This window comes from Neomonachus schauinslandi, chromosome 7, assembly GCF_002201575.2.
Source record: "Neomonachus schauinslandi chromosome 7, ASM220157v2, whole genome shotgun sequence".
In the NCBI taxonomy this organism is placed as follows: domain Eukaryota; kingdom Metazoa; phylum Chordata; class Mammalia; order Carnivora; family Phocidae; genus Neomonachus; species Neomonachus schauinslandi.
This window is the reverse complement of record NC_058409.1, coordinates 108,070,392-108,086,477: the sequence shown is the minus strand read 5'-3', so window position 1 is coordinate 108,086,477 and position 16,086 is coordinate 108,070,392. Positions and strand designations below refer to the sequence as shown.

Sequence of the window (16,086 nt, the reverse complement as noted above, 5' to 3'; positions counted from 1 at the left end):
GTACTTTGTGCCTGTATCAGGTTTTCCTGATCCAGTATTAAAATGAAAACAAAACAATTGAGGATATAGATGAATTAAAGCTATGGGGAATTAAAATTTGAAGCTCTTAATGCATCAGCAGAAATTATTAAAAGTTACTCTTAAACTTCACCTGCTTGAGTTACTGAGTTTTATTTTAAGTAGGTTCCGTGCCCAGCATGGAGCCCCACGTGGGGCTTGAACTCTCAGGACCCTGAGATCAAGACCTCAGCTGAGATCAAGAGTCGGACTTAAATAACTAAGCCACCGAGGTGCCCCAGTTACTGGGTTTTTAGTGGAAACCCTTCATATGCATTCTCAGATATATAGAAGGATTGGACTCTCCAAGCCTGTGGGAGGGTACAGGTGTCCTTATCTATATCAAAAATGCCTGTTTTTTCTAGAGTGAAAACAGGAACTTCTGTTTCATTCTAAGTAGCCTTCCTGACATGAACTACAGGATTTTTCCCAACACAGTCATCCTGCTCTGAAATCTGGAGCTTACTTATGTCTTGTAAACTAAAGTGTTCTGCCTAATTGACCAAATCTATTTCCATTCAGCAAATATTGAGTGACATGAAGGGGGTCGATCTATGATGGCATACAGAAATGAAAAAGCAAACCCATTCTTGCTTCCAGGAGTCTGTCAGTGAGGCACGTGGGTACCAAACATGAAAAAGCAAGTATCTAGTCTTAGGCTACTTGAAACTGACAAGTAAATTATCTCTCTGTTTTTCAGATTTTATGGAAAGAACTCTTCTTATGTCCATGGGGGGTTGGATTCAAATGGAAAGCCAGCAGATGCGGTCTATGGACAGAAAGTAAGCATCTCAAGTTTTCTGTAGGTTCTTAGGCAGTTAGAAAATAACCCATACAATTGAGGCAGATACATATTTGGTAGATTTACTGATATTTAAAGATCAAATTTTTTAATTTCTTTTTTAGAAATTTTGGTATTCATAACGATTTGGTAAATATGATAGCCATTGAAAAGCTTAAGGTTCTTTTGTTCAGGATGTAATTTGTTTTAGCATGGGTATCATTCATTTACTGTAAACATTTTTTAGGTCTGTCAATTCAGGACAATTTAAAAAAGTTCAGGGTGGTCATTGGGAATAAACTGTTCTAAGGCAAATTAGAGTAGGGGCTGTGTAGTTTGTGATTTAAACATGGAGATTATCTCTACTTGTGTTGTATTAGGAAGTTCTTTGTTGTTGGAGATTTTGTAAATTTTACGTCATTAACTCTTGCCTTGATTCCTTAGGAGATCCATAGGAAAGTGATGTCACAAAACTTTACCAATTGTCACACTAAGATTCGCCATGTTGATGCTCATGCCACTCTGAATGATGGTGTAGTGGTCCAGGTGATGGGGTTGCTCTCTAATAACAACCAGGCTTTGAGGAGATTCATGCAGACATTTGTCCTTGCTCCAGAGGTATGAAAAAAGAAACAATGAAAAGTTATGCATATCTTTTTAGAAACTATTCATTTTGAAATTTCAAACTTAAAAGTTGTAATAATAATACAGTAATTCATACTCCTTACCTGGAACCACTGCCAACACTTGCCTATATGTTTGTAATTCTTTTTGTGTTTACCTGTCATTTTAATTCAAAACCATTTGAAAATATGTTGGAGACAATCATGCCTAGTCATCCTTAGATACTTTTCCTAAGTGTAAGGAGTACTCTTTCATAACCACAGTACAGTTATCAAATTTAGGAAGTATTGATGTTAATACAGTTAGCAATCTGTAGCCCATATTTAAATTTTGGTGATTGTCCCAATAATAATCCTTTATGGTATTTTTTCTTTTCCTGGTCCAAGATTCAATCCAGGATTACACATAATATAATATAGCTGTCCTGTCTCCTCAGTCTCCTTAAACGTGCAATAATTCTTTAATTTTTTGTTTTTCACGATATTGACATTTTTGAGGAGCACAAAGTACTTTGTAGAATACCTCAGTTTGAATTGTCTGATATTTCTTTATGATCGGATTTAGGTTATATTAGGAAGGCACTAGATGTCATTTAGTCCTATCAGTGATGTTAACAATTGATTACTTGCTTAAGGTGATGGTCACCATGTTTTGCTGCTGTGAAGTTAGCATTTTTATTTTTCTTATTAGTAAATTGTGGTTGTTATCCTTGAGACTATGCAAATATCTTGTTCTTCATCAAACTTTTGTGTGCTAGTTTTAGCATCGTTCTTGCTGGAGTCAGCTGCTACTCTAATGGTTATAAATGGTGATTATCTATTTCTATCATTTGGTATTCATTAGTTGGCATTTTACAGTAAAGCACTCTGCCTTCTGTCTGCTGTTATTTGTGGAGTGTTTGTTTATTTAATGGATTTAACCCACTAATTAACTTAATGTCTAAAATGTCCCAGATCTCTTAAGTCTGAGCTCCTTCAGGCTGGCTTCTGTTGTTTGTTTTTGGCGAGGGGAGCACTTTATAACTTTTGTGGAACAAGATGTTTCAGGCTCATCTTGGACTTTCCCTGCTCTAGCCCCAGCCCCCGTTCTGGTATCTGCGGTTTCTTCAAGGAGCCCTGGTTCTTTTTAGTTACCATGCTCGTCATGAGAGGGCCACAGGTTTATGTTGAATAATTATTATTATTTTTTAAAGATTTTATTTATTTTTTGACAGAGAGAGACACAGCGAGAGAGGGAACACAAGCAGGGGGAGTGGGAGAGGGAGAAGCAGGCTTCCCGCAGAGCAGGGAGCCCGATGTGGGGCTCGATCCCAGGACCCTGGGATCATGACCCGAGCCGAAGGCAGACGCTCAACGACAGAGCCACCCAGGCACCCCTATGTTGAATAATTATATTTGTACTGTCTTTCTGACTGGTGCAGACTGAACAGAGTCAGGACGCCTATCTGCATAAGCATGTGGATGGAAGTGGCTCAGTAGCGATTAGATGTTTTCTTTAGCATTACCCCTAAGATAATTTTCTGTCCAGAATGATGAATCTAAAACCCCTATCCTTTTACTGTTAGAAAAATTACAGGTTTCATTTTAGTTATGAGTTTTAGAGGATGGCTTAGATTATCTGTAGTATAAAACTTGATGGAGTTCTAACTATACAAAGAATCATGTAGGATATGATTACCAGTTATTTCCAGTTTGCTTAAAGTTCCTTTTCCCATTAAAGAGGAAGAATCTAACATTACCTTAGTATGATACATTTTTACATGAACTGTTTCAAAGCAAATACTAATACTCAAAGCTGTGAGGTGGTATTTTTTTTTTTTTTTAAATAGATGAGACAGTATTAGTAACTGAATAACTAGTTAATAACATAGTTGGATTTATATTCTGGTGTGTCTTCTACCTAGTGTGGGCAAACGTTTTCAGCTCTACCACCGTTGAGTGCTTATATCAATATTGTTGGACACAGATTAAGGGAATTTTAAATACCCACTGCAGTTGGTATTACGTTTTTATTGTTCAAAAAATGATTTGAGGTGTGTGGCATCTTACATACTTAGAGCTTTACCAGTGTTTGGGTGTCCATCTGCTGGTATTTTAAGGAAGCAATATATTTGAGTGTAGTTTTTAATGGCTATAATGTAGAGCAGGGTTTTTCATCCTTGGTGTTATTAACATTTTGGGCTGAATAATTTTTTTGTGGCTAGCTGTTCTGTGCATTGTGGGATGTTTAGCAGCATCCCTGCCCTTTTCTCAGTAGTTTCAGTTGCACTCCCCCATGTGAAAACTGAAATCTCTCCAGACACTGCCAGATGTCTTCTGGTGGTGCAGTATTTTCCTTAGTTGAGAACCACTGGTGAAGGGTGACTTGGCTTTTTCAAAGTCTGCTGAATAAATGAAAAGTTTTTGTTGGCATTGCAGGGCTCTGTTGCAAATAAGTTCTACGTTCACAATGATATCTTCAGATACCAAGATGAGGTCTTCGGTGGCTTTGTCACTGAGCCTCAGGAGGGTAAGTTACTTGTCTAAATTTTTTTTTGATGGCATCAGGTTGACTTGAAGACAGTATGGGTTTCTTGAAAAAAAATTTTTTTAAGATGTTATTTATTTATTTGACAGGGAGAGACACAGCGAGAGAGGGAACACAAGCAGGGGGAGTGGGAGAGGGAGAAGCAGGCTTCCTGCCGAGCAGGGAGCCGCATGTGGGGCTTGATCCCAGGACCCTGGGACCATGACCTGAGCCGAAGGCAGATGCTCAACGATTGAGCCACCCAGGCGCCCCATTGAATGTTTTTATTATACTCTATATTCTTCATTAATAACTTCTAATTGTCAAGACGGAGGAAGGGTCTGTGTTTTTAACCTACATGGAGCTAATAGGTTAGCCTATTTCATGGAAGACCTGAAACTCCTAAGTCAGTAGTAGGTATACTCACTGCAACAGTGTTAAACATTTTTGCCACAATTTCCACGGGACACCATGAAGTCCAGATGATACCTGCATTGGAGTAGGGTGCATTATAGGAGTGGAACCCTAAGTTTAAGGAATCAAAATCTTTTATAATGGGCAGTAAACATACCTGCCCTTTGCTCTAGAGGGAGACACTGTTTTTCTGAGGCTGTTTGCTGTATAAGTGTTCTTAAAAGATAGTTTGAAACAAAGGGTAGCCATTGCCTTAGTTGTAAGATGTGCAGATACGTGAGAAACCCATGATGAATTGCCTCTAAACACTAATAATAATCAGTTTATTAGTGTTTTCTGTATGGCTGAAATGATTCTAAGTGCTTTATATTTATTGTGTAATACAACAGGTTTATAGATAAGTACTTTAAGTACTATTCTTATTTAATGGATTAGGGCACTGAGATGCAGAGAAGTAATTCACCTGATACTGTATATCTAGTTAGGTGGTAGAGCCTGCATTGGATTATGGACAGTATGACCTCAGACTCCCATGTTCTCAGCCCAAACACTATAATTAAGCCTTAATTCTGTCCTTAAAGCCTTTGCCATGATATTACCAATTTGCTGTGCTTTATCTATATATATATGTGTGTGTGCTTATTTCATTACTTCTTTTTTTTTTTTAGTTTCGTGTGTAAGATACAGTGATTCCATACTTCCATACAACACCTAGTGCTCATCACAAGAACACCTTTTAATCCCCAACACGTATTTAACCCATTCCTCCACCCACCTCATTACTTTGTTGATCATGATGAGCACTGTGAAAGTGAATATAAAGCTGACCTTTGAACAACATGGGGGTTAGGGGCACTGCCACTTCCACACCCCCCCCCGAAAATCCCCATTTAACTTTTGACTCTACAAAAACTTAACTACTAATAGTCTCCTGTTGACTGGAAACTTTACTGATAACATAAACGGTCAATTAACACATATTTTGTATGTTGTATGTATTATATATTCTTAAGGGAAGCTAGAGAAAAGGAAATACTATTAAAACTCTAAGGAAGAGAAAATATATTTATGGTACTGTACTGTATTTATCAAGAAAAATCTGCATATAAGTGGACCTGCACAGTTCAAACCCTCTTGTTCAAGGGTCATGTGTATTTGAGAATTAAATAAGCACGAATTACTTGAAATTTGTTTTTTTATATAGAATCTGAGGAAGAGGTAGAGGAACCTGAAGAAAGACAGCAGACACCTGAGGTGGTACCTGATGATTCTGGAACTTTCTATGATCAGACTGTCAGGTAAGAAAAGCTTTGTTCATCTGTCCAGAGCTGCATGAGAATTTAGGTTGTCTCGTCTTTCCCTTTGTTGGAGGGCAGTCATATTCTCTCAGAATTATTTCAGAATATAACAGTAATTTCCTAGAAGAAAGGTTTTGCTTTTGATATCACTGAGCTAAGAAAAATAACTTGCTTGGCAATAAGTGAAAAATAGATTTTGGGATCTCTTATCAAGTATTTAATATATCAAGGCATTGCATTAAGTGCTTTGGGGGGAAATAAATATGTTCAAGGACTTATTTAAAGATCAGGCATAAATTGATAGAAATTCAGACATGAATTAAATAGCAGTTAATTTCAATAAGTAACTCAGACAACAAATGTGTGACTGTCTTAAGCTGTGTTTTTTCCTCTGCATCCAGAACAAAAATGTTTGATAGGAATAGAAATGAATATTTACTTGTTGCCATGTGATATGAAACCGTTGGTGTTAGTATTTAATGCTTAAAGGATATTTTCATGTATTTATTTCTCAAGGTGTGGTGATGGACTAACCACATTTACTCATCTGGGTTGCTGGTTGAAAATCTATTGTCCCATCACAGACATGCCAAATTAGAATTTCAGGGGGGAAAACTGCAACATTAACAAACACTCCTTGTGATTTATGTGGAAGTTTTAAGAGCTAGTATTCTGAATCATAAGTAATGTCTTTTTTTCCTCTAAAATTGTGATTTATTATGAGAGGCTTTTTTGATGGTAAAAATTTCATAATATAAAATTTACCTTCTTAACCATTTTTAAGTGCATTGTGTAGTAATGTTTAATTATATGCACATAGTTATGCAACCAGATCTCTAGAACTTCTCATCTCTCAAAACTAAAACTATATCCATTAAAAAACTCTTTTTCCCCTTACGCACAGCCTATTAGTCTTTTGTTATGTGTGGTAGGTAAATTGTGAGAGTTTTGGGATTATAACAAACCATGATTTGATTCATTTTGATCTATTTTGATGTATTTGCTTATCAGAATTTAGCAAATCTGATTGTAGTTAAGATTTGCTCATCGAGTGCTCTTCTAAAAAATTGTCTTTTTTTAATATTCAGATATGGAATTCCTAGATTTTTTTTGGAGAGCTATTTTTTGGTTCAGGTTTCTATAGTTAATAAATACTTGGGAATTTCTTGCTAAATCAGTAGAGTCAGAATGATATTTCTCTAATTTTCCTGTGAAAGCAATGACTTAGAAGAACATTTAGAGGAACCTGTTGCTGAACCGGAGCCAGATCCTGAACCAGAACCAGAGCAAGAACCTGTATCTGAAATCCAAGAGGAAAAGTCTGAGCCAGTATCGGAAGAAACTGCCCCTGAGGATGCTCAGAAGAGTTCTTCCCCAGCACCTACGGACATAGCTCAGACAGTACAGGAAGACTTGAGGGTATGCAACATGTCTTTCTTCTTACTCTATTTCTGGTTGATTTTTAAAAATCTCTCTTCTCCTTTATTATTGTTACATTGATTTTTGTAGGTACTTTTTTGGTTCAGGGAAATTTCTTACATATTGAGCCATCCCTCAGATAAGTAAGATGAATATTGTTTTATAAAAGTAACTTTCCTCCTCTCCCAAGGAAACTTGAATACTTTTTATTAGACCAGAAATTTCAGGTGTTACTTTATCACCATATTAATAACCCCTCATTTTTTAAATATTTTGTTTCAAATTATGACATGCTTGTTAGAACCAATAAGAGAGAATGTATCTTTTTGAAAAACATCATGGCACAATAGACTTACTCCTGCTTTTTTCCTGAAATCTAATTGAGGATAACTTTACAGTAGAAGTAGAAACAAACTATGAAATATAGCTACTTTTTTATTTAGAATACTTGATTTCAAAAGTTTGAAGCTTTTCAGTTAGTCCTGAGTCTCATCAGGGTGATGTTAACTGAAATCATAGAACCTTTACATTTGTGAAGGAATATGTTTTAATGCTTTATTTATGGGGTCAGGGTTCTTATGTCATTTATCTAATAGTTAATTCAGGTGCTTCTGTGTGAGGCATTGTTCTAGGTATGGGAACTATTGGTTAAACCGATAGTGTTCTTGGTCTCTCTCTGGCAGTAATGAGGTGAATAAGAAAGAGAAATGTGAAATGACTTCAGCTTGCCCGTAGAAAAGTAGGTTGGCTGGATTGGGAAGGAATGACTAATTAGGTGGCTATTGTAGTAGTCCTGGAGATAAATACTGATAACCTGGGATGAAGGTTGTGGCAGTGAAGATAACGAGGTAAATAGCAAGATTTGGTAAATTTGATATGGATTAAAAAGGTGTTCAAGGTAATTCTAAAGTTTGTCATTGAATTGATGTTTGTGCCATCAGTTGGAATCATAGGAGGAAGAGCTGGTTTTGGAGGAATTTTCTTTGATTCACAAACTTGAAATTGAGTGAAACGAGCTTCTTAGGACTAAACTTTTCATATTTTGCTGTACTTGATGACTAGTTCTAGGGAATTTTAGTACTAAATTTTGTAAGTAGGGGGAGAAAAGGAATCTCGAGATACTTACAAAGTAACTCCATTCTACCTGTGAAAATGTGATTCATATGTACAAGAAATGAAGAACTAATAGCTTTTATATTGTTTTTATATGGGTAATCAATTAATGTTGTTCCCTTAGACATTTTCTTGGGCATCTGTGACCAGTAAGAACCTTCCACCCAGTGGAGCTGTTCCAGTTACTGGGATACCACCTCATGTTGTTAAAGTACCAGCTTCACAGGTGAGTTTCTAAGCTTGTATATTAGGCCCATTTGCTTGTATTTCATGTAATTTGGTTTCACATAGGTTTAGAGAATGTGGGAGCTGGTACATAGAGTAGAGAAGAGGTGGTTTTTAATAATTTCTTTTGTGAGAGAATTGTCATTTTCTCTTTTATTTATTTGAGAGAGAGCATGAGCGTGCACTTGTGCGCGAGGGGAGGAACAGGGACAAGCCCACTCTGCACTGACTGCAGAGCCCCACATCGGGCTCAATCCCAGGACCCTAAGATCATGACCTGAACTGAAACCAAGAGTCGGATGCTCAGCCGACAGCCACCCAGGCACCCCTGTCATTTTCTCTTTTAAACCTTATTGTCAGCTAAGAAACTTTACAAGAAAAAAGGTCAGCTTGCTTTGTTTTTACACAGACGTTGACTTATAAATTTTTCAGCCTCGTCCGGAGTCTAAGCCTGAGTCTCAGATTCCACCGCAGAGGCCTCAGAGGGATCAAAGAGTGCGAGAACAACGAATAAATATTCCTCCCCAGAGGGGACCTAGACCAAGTAAGAGCTCAGAAGGGTGACTTGTCTAGTTTGGGGGAATTTGAGGTGAGAGCTTGTGTCTTAGGGGTGGTTGATATTTTCTACTTTAAAAAATTCTGGAGCTGGGGGAATTACCTGGGTTTAGGGGTGGAGAAAAAAATTATTGAATGAAATAGTCACTGAAAAATGTCTTTCTCTGTCTTTCATTGCTGTTTTTGTTTAAGTCCGTGAGGCTGGTGAGCAAGGTGATGTTGAACCCCGAAGAATTGTGAGACACCCTGATAGTCACCAACTTTTCATTGGCAATCTGCCACACGAAGTGGACAAATCGGAGCTTAAAGATTTTTTTCAAAGTAGGTTGAGTTTTATGTATTTTTAATTTATACATTTTTTTTTTTTTTTTAAAGATTTAAGAGCAAGAACAAGAGGGGGGATTGTGAGAAAGAGTGGGGGCAGGCAGAGGGAGAAGCAGATTCCCTGCAGAGGAGGGAGCCCAATGCGGGACTCGATCCCAGGACCCTGGGATCATGACCGGAGCCGAAGGCAGATGCTTAACTGACTGAGCCACCCAGGTACCCAAGTAGGTTGAGTTTTAAACACTAGATTCATCCGCAGTGTTGTCCAATAGAAATAGATGGGCCACATACATAATTTTAAGTTTTCTAGTGGCCACATTTTTTTTTTTTTTTTTTAAAGATTTTATTTGTTTATTTGAGAGAGAGAATGAGAGTGGGGAGCGGCAGAGGGAGAAGCAGACTTCCCGCCGAGCAGGGAGCCCGATGCGGGATTCGATCCAGGGACTCCAGGATCATGACCTGAGCCGAAGGCAGTCGCTTAACCAACTGAGCCACCCAGGCGCCCCACATTTTATTTTTTTTAGTGGTTACATTTTAAAAAGTTAAAAAGAAATCTGAATTTAATTTTAATATTTTATTTAACCCAATGTATCTAAAACATCATTTCAGCATGTAAAAATGAGAGAGATTTTATGTTTTTCTGTACTAAAAGTTTTTGAAGTCCAGTTTGTATTACACTTAATGGCACTTCTTGTTTCGGAATTGCCACACTTCAAGTGGTCTGTATCCACATGTGAGTAGTGGCTATCAGTGGATAGTGTGTATGTAATATTTAAAGGAAATGTTCTAATCAGTTATTTGAGAGTCTGCGTTTCGCTTGCAGGTTATGGGAATGTGGTGGAGCTACGCATTAACAGCGGCGGGAAATTACCCAATTTTGGTTTTGTTGTGTTTGATGATTCTGAGCCTGTTCAGAAGGTCCTTAGCAACCGGGTAAGCAGTTTTTCATCTTGATTTTTTTTTTTTTTTTTTTTAAACAAAGAGTATCTTGGATCTTTGAATGTACTCATCCTTAAAACTATGTCTTCTAAGTAAAGTACAGTTGATTCCAACATGTTTGGGTAATATATTCCATGGTGATTGGCCATTACTGTTAAAAGACTTGCCTGGGAGTTTAACAAAACTTGTGGCTAAATATCTTAATTTTGGAGCCATTGAATTTGTGAAGAGATGAAATAACTAATAGTTACCAATGCACTGAAATTTATGCAGATTTCTTTCCTTGCGGGGGGGGGGTGGTTCTGGTTTAGGAGATGAACTACAATGTTAACTTTTAGCTGAGATAACTTAAAAGTCAATTTTCCCCAGGCAGTTTTGATATATGGCTGTTATCTGGGTCTAACTATGAGGAGCTTCTCCTTTTATTCTATAAGTTGTCTAGGTTTGGAGTCACCCTGCCTGGAACCACTTTTATTAACAGATCGCTTCTTAACAATACTTTTTAATCATAAGAGGGATTTTGTAGAATTGGAATCTTACTACTTTGTATTTCTTAAGGAACCCTTCCCTTCCCCTACATCTTTCATTAGCAAAAAAAAAAAAAAATCACTTTTTAGTAGTAATAGTAGAGAAGAACAAAAGTGTAAATATTTATTTACTGAGATGGGTGTGGGAGTTTAAAAATCCCACTTTTTAAAAAAAATTGAGGTGAAATTCACATAACATAAAGTTAACCATTTTAAGGTGTAAAATTTAGTGGCTTTTAATACATGTTGTGCAACCATCACCTGTCTTGCTACAAAACTTTTTTTTTTTTTTTTAAAGATTTTATTTATTTATTTGACAGAGAGAGACACAGCGAGAGAGGGAACACAAGCAGGGGGAGTGGGAGAGGGAGAAGCAGGCTCCCTGCAGAGCAGGGAGCCCGATGCGGGACTCGATCCCAGGACCCTGGGATCATGACCTGGTTTAGGAGATGAACTGGGAGCTGAAGGCAGTCGCTTAACCAACTGAGCCATCCAGGCGCCCGCTACAAAACATTTTTATCAAAAGTAAACCATTTATCCATTAAGCAGTCCTTTCCCATATCTTCTCTCCCCAGCCCTTGGCAACAACTAATCTTTCAGTCTCTGCAGATTAAAACTATGTACATTTTATTAACCATGAAATAGAAATGTTGTAGATCATTATTTCCCAGAGGTTCTATAGAATCTCTGATGTTCTTCGCAGTGTTGATGGCTATACTGTAAAATTTAATGTTGTGGTTCTAACATTATATGAGCCTTAATCTGCAAATGTGTATTTAATCTTTCAAACTATTTGACCACTTTTTATGAAGCATCTCCTGCAAAACACTTAGAAATGAGGAGAGAACTGTGGCTTACCTTAGCATAGCCACAGAATACTGAACCTAGAAATGTCGCATAGGCTTTGTGCATAAATCCATCATTCAGCATGCAAAAAAGATCCAGTGGCCAGCATTTTTGGTGCAGGCTTGAATTGATCCTTAGAGGGTCTGATATTCCCAGTGGGCCAAAAGAGGTCAGACCTGATAACTGGCTTCTTAATTGTCCAAGGTAAGGAGTTTGTTTCATTTAATGCACCTGGATAAGCTGTGGCATCTTTATTTTTTTTATTTTTATTTTTTTTAAAGATTTTATTTATTTATATGACAGAGAGAGACAGCGAGAACAGGAACACAAGCAGGGGGAGTGGGAGAGGGAGAAGCAGGCTTCCCGCTGAGCAGGGAGCCCGATGTGGGGCTCGATCCCAGGACTCCGGGATCATGACCTGAGCCGAAGGCAGACGCTTAACGACTGAGCCACCCAGGCGCCCTGTGGCATCTTTATGCTTAAGAATATTTTGAAATAAAATTTTCTCAGAAAGGAGCTATATGTTTGGTACATTTTTCTCATTCAAATTACTTTTACCCTTGTGATAACTCCTCAGAGATGTCTTCAGTTACTACCTTTTAAAACATACCCAGCCCCAACCTCTCTCCTTACCTTTCAGAGTTTAATATGGTGTTGTTTTTTTCATTGTATGTAGAATATTGCCTGGAACAGAGCTTCAGATTAATGTGTTTGAAGAGGTTTATATAGTGTGAATATTAAAATTTAAACAGATTTTTAATATTTTAGTGTTAATGTACTTACGAATGTACAAATACAAATATACATTTAATCAGAATTTTATTTTTTGTTTTTGTTTTTTTAAAGATTTTATTTATTTGAGAGAGTGAGCGGGAGTGGGAGAGAGGAGAGTGCAGGGGGAGGGGAGAGGGAGAAGCAGGCTCCCCATTGAGTAGGGAGCCTGATGCAGGGCTCAATCCCAGGACACCAGTATCATGACCTGAGCAGAAGGCAGATGCTTAACTGACTGAGCCACCCAGGCACCCCTAATCAAAATTTTAAATATGTTACAGGTAGAGTTCTAAAGAGGCCTTTCTGGGGCACCTGTGGTTTAAAGTGTATACTTGCCTGTCAGGATGCCTTCATTTACATTCTGCTTCCATTGTTCATTATGTTGTGACCTGTGGGTTAGTTCCTTAACCTTCCTGGCCCTTAGTTTGCTGGTCTCTCAAGTAGGTGTAATGACAGCCCTCATATGGTTGTGAATGTTAAATGAGATAATAGGTGTGAAGTATACAGAACACTTCTCTCCATAGTAAGCACTGTTAGATATTTACTTTTAAAAAATATGTCACTTAGAAAACCAGTGCGTGCCAGTGAGGAGCATAAATTGAATTCATTGTAATCTCGAGTAACCCTTTATTTTCTACTTTAGATCTGTTGGACTAAAAGGCAGGCCCAAGACGTAGGATATATCTTGTTTTCCTTTGCTGAGCTTTGTTATCTTTATTATCTTCAGTATTTTCCAAAATTTTGTTAAGGCAAATAGCATTTTGTTACAGTTTTGTTTAGATGGAATTAATGATGTTTTTGAGATGGATATGTACTTTGCATAAATAATGTGCAGCACAGTCTTTCCACATTAGGTGATGATGGAAGATTATTCTAAGCCTTCAAATCCATGGGGAAGGTGGCAATTCTTTTTTATATTCAATAATGTAATTCTATGGGAAAGTAAGATTTGCTCTAAGAAGTACGAGAGTTACTTGTGCTGCCGTGTTGTAAATTGTCTTTTTTTGAACTAGCTTGCATACCTAACTCCTCCCGCCTTTGCATGTATTTGTTAATTGGGAGAATTACGTGTTCTGAGTTGGAAATAAAAACTGAACTGAGAACATAGCTGATTTGTAAGCTGCTGGTTCTCCGTAATAGCTTTCTTGATATTTGGTAGTTGGAAGCCCATAAGCACATAAGCACTGTGTAAGTCTGCTTACCTTGATTCCTGCAGCCCATCATGTTCAGAGGTGAGGTCCGTCTGAATGTGGAAGAGAAGAAGACCCGAGCTGCCCGGGAAGGGGACCGTCGAGATAACCGCCTGCGGGGACCTGGAGGCCCTCGAGGTGGGCTGGGTGGTGGAATGAGAGGCCCTCCCCGTGGAGGCATGGTGCAGAAACCAGGATTTGGAGTGGGAAGGGGAATTGCTCCAAGGCAGTGAATTGCTCTTCAGTTGATCTTCACGCAGCAGTACAAATCTCCTAGCTCCTGCAGAATGGTGAATTTCTTACACCAGCGTTTGGTATCCTGGAGTTTGACCCTAGTTTATTATAAACTGCTTAAGTTTGTACAATTTTACTTTTTGTGTTAATTATGTGTGCTCCCTTTCCCGCCCTTCCCTCTCCTCACCTTTTAGTCCTTCACTTCCAATTTTGTGGAATGATATTTTAGGAAAAACAGATTTTTAAAGAAGAGAAAAAGACTGAATTTCCTTGCTTTACTTTTGCATATACAGACTGGATTTTTTTTAACAGCCGTTTCCCCAAAGGAATGTGTCTTGCTTATTACTGACATTTGGTATGTTTCATTCATTGGAATATTTCTTATTTTCTATGTGTTTCAAAAGCCTGTGAGAAACACAGGATTTGATAAACATTTTGAAGGCAGGAAAAATCCAAATTGTTTCTTCTTTGAGAGTCATGACTATCTTCTGGTGTGTAGAAATTGCCATTGGAAAAATTGACAGTTTTGATTCTTGCTGGTATGGTTAAAATAAAAGGTGTTAGTAGAGTTTTTTTTTTTTTTTTCTTTTAATATGTGATCACAAAACAATTATAAACCTGTTTTTACCATTTAAATTGTGAGAAAGGTTTTAAATGTCTAGAATGCAACTGATCTAGATTTCTTTTGAAGTAGTTTTTTCATGTTTAATTTGTATTTGTAAAAAAAACAAAACCCAAAAACAAAGAAACCCCAAAATCCAAATAACACAAAACCAGAGCAAAACTGTTGTGCCTTCTATTTATCTTTGATTCCAGCCTTGGCAGTTGTTTAAAGAAAAAAAAAAAAAAGTCTAGATTTGTTTTATCCAGGTGTAGAGTATGTTGGGAACTGAAGAATCCCTCTTTTACCTGGTATGTCTTCTGTTCATTTGTTACGCCTTATTCTTAAAATTGAGTCTCAAACTGGAATGCCTTTAAGGACAGATACGCTTCTATGAGAGGTCCTTTGACCTAAGTAGTCCAGCATTTGTATTAAGTTTTATTTCGGTAAATATTCGGAATCCTAATCATAGCCCATAAAAAGGAATATGACTTTAATATTGGACTTTGTGCTTGAGTGTCTGCCCGTTTTTTTTTTTTTTCTTTAAATCATAGCCATATGGTAAATTTTCTATTTTGTTATGGTTCTCTTTTATTGATGGGCATGCAGTGGGTGTTTCTTGGAAATGGCCAATTTTTATTAAAATATTTCTGGAAGAAAATTTAATCTGGCAGTATAGACTAATATTCGTTTTACATAGTATGTTAATTTTTTGAGTGCCGTGTGTGAGATGGGTGAAGGTTTTGTTTACACATTTGTGAAGCAAGCCTTTGTGTGATAAGTTGTCATACTAATTGAAGGGCAACGAGGTTGTCAAATTTAACTTATTTATTTTCTTAACAGTGTTCATCATTAGGACTGTTTGAGGATAGTATATGAGTAGGAATAGGAATGTTTGTTTTGCTGTTACTGGGAAACTCAAGGATTGCTGAAGGGTGTAGTCTTAAAATGAAGTTCGATATTATTGGTCCTCAGTACCTGAAATATTTGAAAATTGGCAACATCTCCTTCATAAAGAAATGTAACTGAGTCGCATGGCTGTTTTTGGGTCAGCTTAAATAACTATTTGGTAACCACTTCATTTGGCCCAGGCCAGCGATAATTGGAAGACATTCAACTTGTACTTTTGTAGCTTATATTAAGCCTGTGGTGGAAATAAAAAAACTTAGCTGGAGTTGTTTTTGAAAAAAAATATTAAGTTGTAGTAACTGTAAGGTCATAAATTATGGATAACCTAGAAATCATTTTTCACAAGTAAATGTTAATCCATACATTTCACTAGGCATTTTTCCTACTCCGTAGTTTAAGGGCACCAACTGGATGCCGTGATTCTCAACCCGGCTGTTAATACATCCTAGAGGACATTTGGAAATGGGTGAGACTTGGGGAGGAGGGAAGAGGAGACACCACATCTGGTATTTAGTGGGTAGGGCCAACAATGTCATATGGTCTATAAAAATAAAGCAAACGCCATTGAGATCATATTCCTCATTCCCTATAATACATGGAGGATGGAGGGGAGGGGTGGGTGAGGACAACTGGAGTAAAGACTCAATCCTTTGAAAAATAGCCTCAGATAAATGAATTAGCAAATAGAAATCTCTTTCAGGAATTAATAGTAACATCTACTGCAGGGACTTTATTTGTACCCATGTGTGATTTT

General features: G+C 37.4%; 1 protein-coding gene across 2 annotated transcripts in view; it reads left to right on the top strand.

Annotated features, from left to right (window-relative positions):
• Window positions 1-15,694, top strand: part of G3BP1 (G3BP stress granule assembly factor 1) — a 32,216-nt gene extending 16,522 nt beyond the window's left edge. For both annotated transcript variants that reach the window (XM_021701039.2, XM_021701048.2), the window contains exons 3-12: window positions 758-839; window positions 1,283-1,456; window positions 3,880-3,970; window positions 5,586-5,679; window positions 6,897-7,098; window positions 8,336-8,437; window positions 8,869-8,980; window positions 9,184-9,312; window positions 10,139-10,248; window positions 13,615-15,694. In XM_021701039.2, coding sequence (XP_021556714.1) covers window positions 758-839; window positions 1,283-1,456; window positions 3,880-3,970; window positions 5,586-5,679; window positions 6,897-7,098; window positions 8,336-8,437; window positions 8,869-8,980; window positions 9,184-9,312; window positions 10,139-10,248; window positions 13,615-13,821 — 1,303 coding nt within the window. In that variant the 3' untranslated portion in view covers window positions 13,822-15,694. The remainder of the gene's footprint in view (window positions 1-757; window positions 840-1,282; window positions 1,457-3,879; window positions 3,971-5,585; window positions 5,680-6,896; window positions 7,099-8,335; window positions 8,438-8,868; window positions 8,981-9,183; window positions 9,313-10,138; window positions 10,249-13,614) is intronic.
• The last annotated feature ends 392 nt before the right edge of the window (window positions 15,695-16,086 follow it).